Here is an 11,672-nt window from a genome sequence, read left to right on the forward strand (position 1 = left end):
GTACCCTTGCTGCTCTAGGAATCGAGCCTGGGTAGTGATGCTGGCTGGAACAGTGGCACTGCTGACGGGACTTTTAAAAAGATGGATGAAAACAAACAAATGAATGTCTTACAGATTTTTTTGATGATTCTCTGAGAATAATACAAACACCGTTGCTTATATGAAAAGCTATTTATGTGTTAACGTAAGAGATCAGGTCTCTCCCAAACCTGTAGCTTCTATTGTACGTACTATTAAGGACGAAATCAGGTGCTACTGCACCAGGGTCCGCAAGGTTCTCCCACTTTGTGCTTGTGCCTTTCCCGTTAATACAAAGCAAATCTCATTCTCCCACTCCCCTCTCCCCTCCCCTTCCCTGCTAGAAAACCCAAAGCACTCACCTACACCAGCTGTCTCCTTTTTGCACCTTTAACTCATTCCACTATCCACTCCAATTTCCTTTCCTCCTCCATTATTCTATGGAAACACAGGTTACAATTTAGTGCCTTCAGGCCACTAAATTCAATGAACTTTTTAAAAGTCCTCACCTCACCTACCCTCTCAGAAGCATTCTAAACTGTAAAACACTCTCCTTCTGTGGTTTTTGGGACCTAAAACGTTCCTGATTTCCCTTTTTGCTCTGTGGCTCATCTGCAGAAATTTACACCTAGATGTATAAACTCTATGTCCAGTCCAGATTTTTCCAGGAAGATCCAATTTCTCTCATGAAATCTCTTGGTTGTCTAAAAGGCATCTCAAAATGCAACATGTTCATAGCCAAATTAATGATTTTCCTCATAAAACCCAGTCTTTTTCCAAAGTTCCGCTTGCAAACAAATGGCAACCCTTCCATCCAGATACACAAGTCAAAAACTGAAGAGGTAAGATTTCATCTGTACGTCCCTGCCTCCACATACAGTTCCCCATCATGTTATCTGCTTCCTAAATACATGTTCACTGGCTACTTCTAACTCCAGACATTCTGGTCACCACATTACCATTACCTTTTGCTCAGACAACCATGTACTCTCCCAAGTGCTCTGACCATAAGCCATCATGGCCCCAATCCAATCTCTTACCCACACTACAGCCAGATGCATCTTTTCAAAACACAAACTGAACCATGTTACCCCTTCTGCTTAAAACTTTTCAATGGCTTCTCACTATTTTTACGATGCACAAATACAGCTTAGCATGACCTGCATTCTCCAACCTTACTTCACCACACGCCCTTCCTACCATTCTCTCTGCTGCATCTACACTGACTGTCTTCCGATCCTCTTCCAGCCCCTTTCTGCTCACCGTGTTCTTTCTGCCACAGGGCTTTTGCATGTGTTAGTTCCTCTTTTTAGATTGTTCTTCCTCTCTTCAGCCAGTTAATTCCTATTCATCTTTTAAATACAAACTCAAGAAATATTTCCTCAGGGCGCCTGGGTGGCTCAGTTGGTTAAGCGACTGCCTTCGGCTCAGGTCATGATCCTGGAGTCCCGGGATCGAGTCCCCGCATCGGGCTCCCTGCTCAGCAGGGAGTCTGCTTCTCCCTCTGACCCTCCTCCCTCTCATGCTCTCTGTATCTCATTCTCTCTGTCTCAAATAAATAAATAAAATCTTTAAAAAAAAAAAAAAAAAAAAAAAGAAATATTTCCTCAAAGAAGCCATTCCTAACCTAAGTGTAGAATACAAACAAAAACTCCCTAAAATATATGCTTGTCATACGAGAGGTCTTCGTAGTGCTCATTATAGCTATAGTTTTATATTCATGTATTTGTTTTGTTTTGCTTTGAATGCCTGTATTATTCTTTGGCTGGAAGCAGGGAATGTTTGTTTACTATTTTTTTTTTTTAAGATTTTATTTTTTTGAGAGAGAATGAGATAGAGAGAGAGCATGAGAGGGGGGAGGGTCAGAGGGAGAAGCAGACTCCCCGTTGAGCAGGGAGCCTGCTGTGGGACTCGATCCTGGGACTCCAGGATCACGACCTGAGCCGAAGGCAGCCGCTTAACCAACTGAGCCACCCAGGTGCCCCTGTTTGTTTACTATTGTATAACCAGTACTTGGCAATGTATGGAAGGCAATCATTGCCCAATATAAATTTAATCAACTAATGAATGTGAGGTATGCCATAGGCTATGACCCTCATTTTAGAAAAGTTAAACAGACCATAAATTCTTTTGAACGTGAGCTGGGTTAGATGTCCTTTTCAGTTCCTATGCAAACTAGTATTTTTTGATGTTACATTTGAAGTTGAGGTACTGAAGTTGTGGTAGACTGCAGGCCTAGGCTGCCTGGCTTCCCAAGGTGGCTTTGTCCCTTATGAGCCTGGCAGCTATTATGTAACATCTCTGTGCTCCAGTCTTCTCATCCACATAGAACTGTGAGGATTAAATACATTAATAAGTTTAAGACACCAAGAACACAGCCTGGTGTAAAGTAGGTACTATTTAAATATTAGTTATTACTGTTATTACTGTTGTTATTCTTAGGGTAACAGTAAACAATTATTAAAGAGACTAACCTAAGAGAAGAAACCAAAACTTGGTATTCTGGACTGACCAGAGCAATGTCAGGAAAATATTGATGCCAACTGAACAATCGGCATTGAATGCCTGAGGTCGTGGTCAGTTAGCTGCCTCTCTGCTTCTTTGATATGCAAGTCCAACTGTCACTGACGATCAGGTACCCATTTCTGAATGTCTGAGGGGCATTCAGCCTAGCTCAAGTTTCAAAATGTGCATAAGGACTTTCACTTGAGATTCTTTCAAGTGGAATCCAGGTCCACTCTGTCAGAAACTGGAAACTAAAATGTACAGAAGGAGCACTCATTCCTGGCTGTTCGGGGGCCATAGGGCCGCATGTCCAGATTTTGAGGTCTCCTCCAGCCACCTCCTCCCTGCTGAAGAGGCACCGTGGGCTTCTCGGGCTCTCAGTACCACTGTACCGCCTGTCACTTACGCTGCAGTCTGTCTTCTTGGCCAGGCAATGGTATAAAACATGGAGTGACAGAAGCTGGGTGGAAGGTACTTCAAAGGCTTCTTGCATCATGATCTCAAAAACCACAGATAAAGCATCTGGCAAAAAGATCAAAGTAAAAATGAGAGGAAATTAGTTTTAGGTAACATCACCAAATCTGTATTTAACTATAAACTTAAAAAGTGGGGCATGATAGAAAAACAAACAGAATTAAGAAGCAAAAAAATGTGAGCTCTGATCCCAGTTCTTCCATAAACTAGATCTTTCTCAAGTCTTTAGCTTCTGTTGTATTTACTATTATGTACTAAGTCTGGCGCTTTTGCACCAATGTTCTCAAGGACATGGAATAATCCACTTAATTTCTCAACTTCTCCCAGTATCATCCTCATGATGATAAAAAAATACCATTTGTCCCATCTACTTCAAAAGACTATGGGAGAGGGGCACCTGGGTGGCCCAGTCAGTTAAGCATCTGCCTTCGGCTCAGGTCAGGATCTCTCAGGGTTCTAGGATCGAGCCCCGCGTTGGGATCCCGGCTCAGTGGGGAGTCTGCCTCTCCCTCTCCATCTGCCTCTCCCCCCAGCTCATGCTTGCTCTCTCTAATAAATAAATAAAATCTTAAAAAAAAAAAAAAGACTACTGGACACTCCATCAAGATAGTACATACAGGGCGCCTGGGTGGCTCAGTTGGTTAAGCGACTGCCTTCGGCTCAGGTCATGATCCTGGAGTCCCAGGATCGAGTCCCGCATCGGGCTTCCTGCTCGGCAGGGAGCCTGCTTCTCCCTCTGACCCTCCCCCCTCTCATGTGCTCTCTGTCTCTCTCATTCTCTCTGTCTCAAATAAATAAATAAAAAAATCTTTAAAAAAAAAAAAAAAAAAAGATAGTACATACAAAAATGCCTCATAAATTGTGAAGCAAATTTAACCCATCACGTCCATCAGCTGGAAGAGCTAAGGTATACAGAAAGGAGGCAAATATATTTTCCAGGTCACCCTGACAAGCAGAGCAGAAGCTGGGCTGACTGCCCCATTCTGTGTTCTGGAACCTTCTCCGTGCTGGGGCAAATGAAGACAAATGCTAGAGACGATCCTAAATCCCAGGTATCATTTCAGAGACAGAAAACTGATGACTATAAAAAGGATAATCAGGCTCAGTTTAAAAATACTTGCAAGACTGTAAAGGAAAATGCTCATTCATAAATGATAAACCCCTGACTGTAAGATACAATGTAAGGTGTTTGTTGACACATGAATGCTGATCACAGCAGATCAGATCTTGAGCAATTTTTCCTTTCCCTTAAAATTCCACAACATAGATGGAAGCCAAGAAAATCAAGTTCAGACAATTTCTTTTCCTTAATATTTGTTGTTAAATTAGAGAATGTTAATATTGGTTTAAAATATGGTGCCAGCACATAAAACAGGCACAACAAATGTTTTTGACTAACTAAGTTGCTGTGTTAACCAATTTTTGCATATAATCATAATTATAAGAGTTTGCACCGACTCGCAGCTGTTCCTAACCAGCTGGCTTTGTGTATGTTGTCATGGTTTTAAATGAGGCCATAGGCAAGAACTTCTATATTCTTTTTCCAAATGGGGAAACTTAGATAGACCAGAAAGTCATCTACTATAATCAGTAGCAAATAAGGATCTAGAAGAGATTTAAAACAAACAAACAACAACCCTAAACAAACCAGTATTTTAAAAGAACACAATTTAAAGCTAAAAAATCCAGTTTAAAAAAAAATCTGGTTTTTCAACTGTTCATTGCTGAATCCAAAATTAAACATGAAAAATGAATCAAACTTACTTTATCTTTTACTTATATTCTGCATTTCATTCACCTTGGGAAGTGAAATCAGATTACCCTGTATAATTAATTAACTTTTCCTCCATATTCATTTATGTACTTTGATATTTCCTATCCCAGTAACAATAAAAAGTATAACACTTTCTAAATTTTTGCCATAAATGATAATAATCTTCATTAAAACTTTATTTTTAGAAATCCTCAATATTAAATATTTACTCTGCATTTAGGGAAAAAAAAGTCCTGTGACCCTTCCACCATGCCCTTTAAAGAGAGGGCAGGGAGAAAACTGCTTCTAATAATTCTCCAATGATACACTATTAAATCTGATGTTCATGGAGCACAGATTCAGAAACATACAAAAGCTAATTCCCTTTCACTTGAATTCAGGAAATGTAGGTTTAAAACTGAATAAGAAATAGACAAGAAGGGATAATTGACATTTCAAAAAATAATATACAGCAAATATTCTTCAGCAGTCAACAACTGTAAGCCTTTTGAGAGAGAAGATAAAGCAGAGATCCAGAGGAGACAAAGGGGAGAGGTGGCCACATCAGGGCAGGAAGGCCCTGTCCCTCGCCTAAACACTGAGTGCGGATGCAGTGGGAAAGGCCATTGGTGCAGTGTGCAGGGATGAGGGGATAGAACCCAACGGCAGGAATCTCAGGTGTCATAAACGTGTAAGTGCCCACCAGTCCATATCCATGTTCCTGAGGTAGTAACTACCCTAACATAGCTCCCCCGTGGCTCCTCAGTACCAAGCCTGAGGATGAAATGGGGGAAAGGGAAAGCCAGTGTGTGTCTTTACACAGTGGCAAGGCTCCTCCTTCCTTCTTCACTGTCAGCACAGCCACGAGCACAAGCATGCTGTCATAGGATTCCCTAACCCACGGACATTGGCCGGGGTCCACCAGACTCCTCTGTACAGTCAGTCTGCTGCGACCTCCATCTTTCCTTGGACTACCTTATGGTAGTGGAAGTGAAGAAAAGTCACTTCAAATTAACTGCACAGGATCAAGGAATTTCGGGGGTAAAGAGATCTCAGACAGAAGAATGAAACTGAGCCATTTCCTTACACCACACACAAAAACAGACTCAAAATGGATAAAAGACCTAAATGTGAGAAGGAATCCATCAAAATCCTTGAGGAGAACACAGGCAGCAACCTCTTTAACCTTAGCCACAGCAACTTCTTCCTAGAAACATCGCCAAAGGCAAGGGAAGCAAGGGCAAAAATGAACTATTGGGACTTCAACAAGATAAAAAGCTTCTGGGGGCACCTGGGTGGCTCAGTTGGTTAAGCGACTGCCTTCGGCTCAGGTCATGATCCTGGAGTCCCGGGATGGAGTCCCGCATCGGGCTCCCTGCTCGGTAGGGGGTCTGCTTCTCCCTCTGACCCTCCTCCCTCTCATGCTCTCTCTCAATAAATAAATAAAAATCTTAAAAAAAAAAAAAGATAAAAAGCTTCTGCCCAGGAAACAGGAGACAAAACCAAAAGGCAACCGACAGAATGGGAGAAGATATTTGCAAATGACAGATCAGATAAAGGGCTAGTATCCAAAATCTATAAAGAACTCATCAAACTCAACACCCAAAGAACAAAGAATCCAATCAAGAAATGGGCAGAAGACATGAACAGACATTTCTGCAAAGAAGACATGCAAATGGCCAACAGACACATGAAAAAGTGCTCAACATCAATTGGCATCAGGGAAATAAAATCAAAACCTCAATGAAATACCACCTCACACCAGTCAGAATGGCTAAAATTAGCCTTTCAAGTCCCTCTTACACTGTTGGTGGAAATGCAAGCTGGTGTAGCCACTCTGGAAAACAGTATGGAGGTTCCTCAAAAGGTTGAAAATAGAGCTACCCTACGACCCAGCAATTACACTACTGGGTAGTTACCCCAAAGATACAAATGTAGTGACCCAGAGGGGCAAGTGCACCCCAATGTTTATGGCAGCAATGTCCACAATAGCCAAACAATGGAAAGAGCCTAGATGTCCATCAACAGATGAATGGATAAAGAAGATGTGATATATATATACAATGGAATATTACACAGCCATCAAAAAATGGAAATCTTGCCATTTGCAATGATGTGGATGGAACTAGAGGGTATTACACTGAGCGTAATAAGTCAATCAGAGAAAAGACAAGTACCATATGATCTCACTGATACGAGGAATTTGAGAAAAAAGACAGAGGATCATAGGGGAAGGGAGGGAAAAATGAAACAAGAGGAAACCAGAGTGGGAGACATAAGAGACTCTTAATCTCAGGAAACAAACTGAGGGTTGCTGGAGTGGAGGGGGGTGGGAGGGATGGAGTGGCTTGGTGATGGATATTGGGGACGGTATGTGCTATGGTGAGTGCTGTGAATTGTGTTAAGACCTGTACCCCTGAAACAAACAATACATTATATGTTAATAAAAAAAAAAAGAGAGAGAGAGATCTCAGAGATTACCCATTCACTTATTTTATAGATGAGGAAACAAGAGCCTGGGGAGGTAAAAGGACTTTTCTTCATAGCAAGGGTACTGCTCTTTCCAGGAAATCAACTGATTTTATAGTCTTATATTTCACACAGAGTAACAACTGTGATTTAAATTAAACAAAGTTAGCAAACGATACTAAAAAAAGTCAAGCTAATAATTGCATTACCATAATCTTAACCAGCCATGGAAGCTCAGGCAGCTTTACTGCTTAACTAAATTCACTGTCCTTTGCACAAGGAGGCATGAACAAATAAACTTGAGAAACTCAGAGGGAAAAAAACCTGGATATGATTGTCCTATATGGCCAAGTGGTATGGTAAATCAACCACACATCTATTTCTGACAGAAAGAGTGATATAAAGAGATGTCATTACAAAATAAAATAAGGGAAATTGCCCATATTTACTTCCCTTTAGGAGCTGAAGCCCTATTATAAATGGACCCGGGTTTGGTTTTTTACCTTTGTAATTTTCGTTCTTTATGAAATAATCCATCAGTAAATTGAATGTAAAGTTATCTGGAAAAATTCCATACTGGACCTGTAATGGTAATGAAAATAAAAGGAAAATAAGAGTAAAATATCCACTTTCACTCAGTTTGTAATATATGCCTATGCATTATTCATGACAAAACCTGCCACCATTAGCTTTAAGATATTTGCCTATCATTTTACAGCATCTGTGGCAGTGAAATAGAAGCTGTGATTCATGAGGTTTGGTAATTGGAATTTGGTCAGGGTAGGAAAGTTGTGAGTGGGTGTGTGATATAAGACAACTGATATGTGGAAAATAAAGCTCAATTCTAGTATCTTATGAAGGCTAAAAAAAAAAAACAACCCAAAAATAAAAAAACAAAACAAAAACAAAAACAATAATCTCCCACCCCCCACCCTGATACTCCACTGATTCAGCAGTTCTTTTTATAAGGTAAGAATATCAATGCAAAAATGGACTCTCACGAGGAAGTACATATTATCACATTATGCAGCATTTTCTGGTCTTTATTTTGTCTCCAACTTTTTTGAGCTATAATTGACAAACAACATCATGTAAGTTTAAGGTGAACAAGCTGATGATTTAATACACATATACACTGTAAAATGATTATAATCGCCACAGTAAGGTTAGTGAACACATCCATCATCTCACATAAGTACCATTTTGTGTGTGTGTGTGTGTGTGGTGGTGGTGGTGAGAACATTTAAGATCTCCGCAACTTCCAAGTATATGATACACTATTGTTAATTAATAGTCACCATGCTGTACATTAGATCCTCAGAACTTACTCATCTTTTGACTGAAAGTTTGTACTCTCTGATCACCATCTCCTCATTTCCCCCACCTCCCAGCCCTTGGAATTTACCATTCTACACTGTTTCTATGAGTTTGGCTTTTTTTTTTTTTTTTAAAGATTTTGTTTATTTGAGAGAGAGAGAGAGCGAGAGAGAGCACGGGCAGGGAGGAGAGGGAGAAGCAGGTTCCTTGTGAGCAGGAAGCCTGATGTGGGGCTCAATCCCAGGACCTTGAGATCATGACCTGAGCTGAAGGCAGACACTTAACCAACTGAGCCACCCAGGTGCCCCGAGTTTGGCTTTTTTGATACCACATGTAAGTGAGATCATAGGGTATCTACCTTTCTCTGACTGATTTATGTCACTTTGCTTAATGACCTTAAAGTTCATTCATGTTGTCACAAATGGTAAGATCTCCATGTATATGGCTGAATAATATTCCATTGCATACATACACACCACATTTTCTTTATCCATTCATCCGTCAATGGATACTCGGGTTGCCTCCACGGTTGGCTATTGTAAATAATGCTGCAGTGAACAGGGGGGTTGCAGATATCTCTTTGAGATTCTATTTTCATTTCCTTTGGATATATACCCAGAAGTGGGATTGCTGGATCATATGGAAGTTCTATTTTTAATCTCTTGAGGAATCTCCATACTCTCTTCCATAGTGGCTGCACCAATGTGCATTTCCACCAACAGTACACAAGGCTTCTCTTTTTGCCACATTCACACCAGCATTTGTTTTTTCTTGACTCTTAGACTGGTTTTTTTAAGGCCTAGAAATACCAAAATATTACTGAGTTCCTGTTCATAAGCAGCTAAGTATTTGAGAATCCAGATTTCCCAAAGTGTGGACCCTTTAGCATCTGCCTCAGAATTCTCTAGGAGTGCTTTTATTTATTTTTTTAAGATTTTTTATTTATTTATTTGACCGAGAGATAGAGAACACAAGTAGGCAGAGTGGCAGGCAGAGGGAGAGGGAGAAGCAGGCTCTCTGCTGAGCAGGGAGCCAGACCCCACGTGGGGCTCGATCCCAGGACCCCAGGATCATGACCTGAGCCGAAGGCAGCCACTTAACCAACTGAGCCACCCAGGCACCCCTTTAGGAGTACTTTTAACGAAGTAGATTTCTGGGGCACCTGGGTGGCTCAGTTGCTTAAGCATTCAACTCTTGGTTTTGGCTCAGGTCAGGATTTCATGGTTGTGAGATCGAGCCCAGTGTTGGGCTCCATGCTCAGTATGGAGTCTGCGTGGAATTCTCTCCGTTTTCTCTCTCCCTCCCACTCTGTCCTTCTCCTTCCTCTCTCTCTAAAATAAATAAAATCTTAAAAAAAAGAGAAAAAAATGCAGATTGCTAAACCTCAGACTTAGAGAATCAGAATGTCTGGGAACAGGGCACATAAACCTGAAGTTTTAGTGACCTTTCTATGTGATTTTCATGCACAATCAAGTTTGACTACTAATGACCTAGACTGTGGTTGTATTTTTGTTTTAAATTCTTACTTGAGTAGGATTAACTACCATCCCTCACCCTGCCCCATTCTTCCTCCACCAACCACCAGAAACACCTGAGGAATTTTTTCAAACGATACCCACTCCCGGGGAGAGTCTGACAGTCCTAAACCCCCAGTTGTGAATCACTGCTGAATTGAGTTACTGTTACAGCAGGCTGTATGGGATGCCTCAGATATGCTGAAATGCAAAAAGGGTTTAGAAGCCATTTTTTAAAGGTTGTGGCTCATGGGCAGTTTCTATATTTCTCAAAGCAGTCATCCAAATCAGCACTAATCCCCAGGGGCAGGGCAAAAACAAAATATTTTAGAATGATAAAACATTAAAGCTGGAAGGAGCCTTAAAAATCAACCAGTCAGTGATCCTCAACCCTGGCTGCAAATGAGAATCAACGTGGGAGCTTTAAAAAGATACCAATGAGGGATGAAGAGGCAGAACACAAAGGCTTTTAAGGGCAGTGAAACGACTATATGATACAATAATATAAATATATACATGTCGTTGCATATTTGTCCAGACCTACAGATTGTATACCACCAAGAGTAAGCCCTACTGTAAACTATGGATTTGGGGGATCATGATGTGTCAATATAGCTTCATCAATTATAACGGATGGATCACTCTGGTTGCGGGGGGCAGTGTTGATAATGGGGGAGGCTGTGCAAGTGTGGGGCAGGGAGCATACAGGAAATCTCTGTATCTTCTGCTCAATTTTGCTGTGAACCTAAAACTGCTCTAAAAAAATAAAGTTTCTTTGACAAAATTTTGTTTTTAATCCATTAAAAAAAAAAAAAAAACCAAAAGCCTGTGCTTTATAAAAGTCAGTTATATGAGAATCTTGGGGGTAGAGAAAAGCATCTCTAATTTTTAGAAGAGTCTTGTGTGATTCTAATGGGTAGCCAGGGTTGGAAATCACTGACGTAGTACTTAGAGTTGAAAAAACTAAGACCTAGATGGGTAAAATTATTTGCCTGAAATTATGGGCAACTGGTGGAACTTATGCGATTATAGCCTCGGTTTTCTGACTCCTTGTCCAGTGTTCTTTCTACCAAAAGACTAGGAACAGCAGAAAATGAGATAAACTTTTATGCCTTTCTAGACCCTTCTTGTTTTGTTTTCAAAGAACTCTTCTGTGAGTATAATCTGTGTCATTAAACTCTGAACTGATAACAGGATTTGATCCATTCCTTCCTCTGGGGCCTAATATTAGATTTCTCAGTAAACCTTTTTACCTGCATTATTCAATGATAAGCTTCCTGAGGGCAAGGAAAGGATATTGCTCATTGTTATAGACAATGCTGTACCCAACGCAATGTCTCGCACATAAACTGTCTGCAATGTATATTAAGCTGATTGGGCCCAAGTCATGGGAAAAAAAAACAAAATTATGGTATCCTTTTGAATTCTAACATACAAGGTTCAGTGATACTACAGAGATCATATGTTTGCACAGAAATATTGTTAAAATCTTTTTATGAGTCAAAAAAGGGTTATAGCTTGAGACTCACAAAAATAACATTCACAATTTTTGCTTATGTTGTACTTTATTTCATACTATAAAGGTAATGAAGACTCAACCCTTGGGGTAATGTAACATTCAG

The 11,672-nt window shown here is 40.5% G+C and overlaps 1 protein-coding gene across 1 annotated transcript in view; it reads right to left on the bottom strand.

Moving 5' to 3' along the window:
* Positions 1–11,672, bottom strand: part of MRPS27 (mitochondrial ribosomal protein S27) — a 103,382-nt gene that overhangs the window by 9,339 nt on the left and 82,371 nt on the right. The window contains exons 6-7 of the mRNA XM_021700312.1: positions 7,723–7,801; positions 2,930–3,045 (exon numbers count right to left, since the gene is read on the bottom strand). Of these exons, the coding sequence (XP_021555987.1) occupies positions 2,930–3,045; positions 7,723–7,801 (195 nt within the window). The remainder of the gene's footprint in view (positions 1–2,929; positions 3,046–7,722; positions 7,802–11,672) is intronic.

This window comes from Neomonachus schauinslandi, chromosome 7, assembly GCF_002201575.2.
Source record: "Neomonachus schauinslandi chromosome 7, ASM220157v2, whole genome shotgun sequence".
Taxonomy (NCBI): domain Eukaryota; kingdom Metazoa; phylum Chordata; class Mammalia; order Carnivora; family Phocidae; genus Neomonachus; species Neomonachus schauinslandi.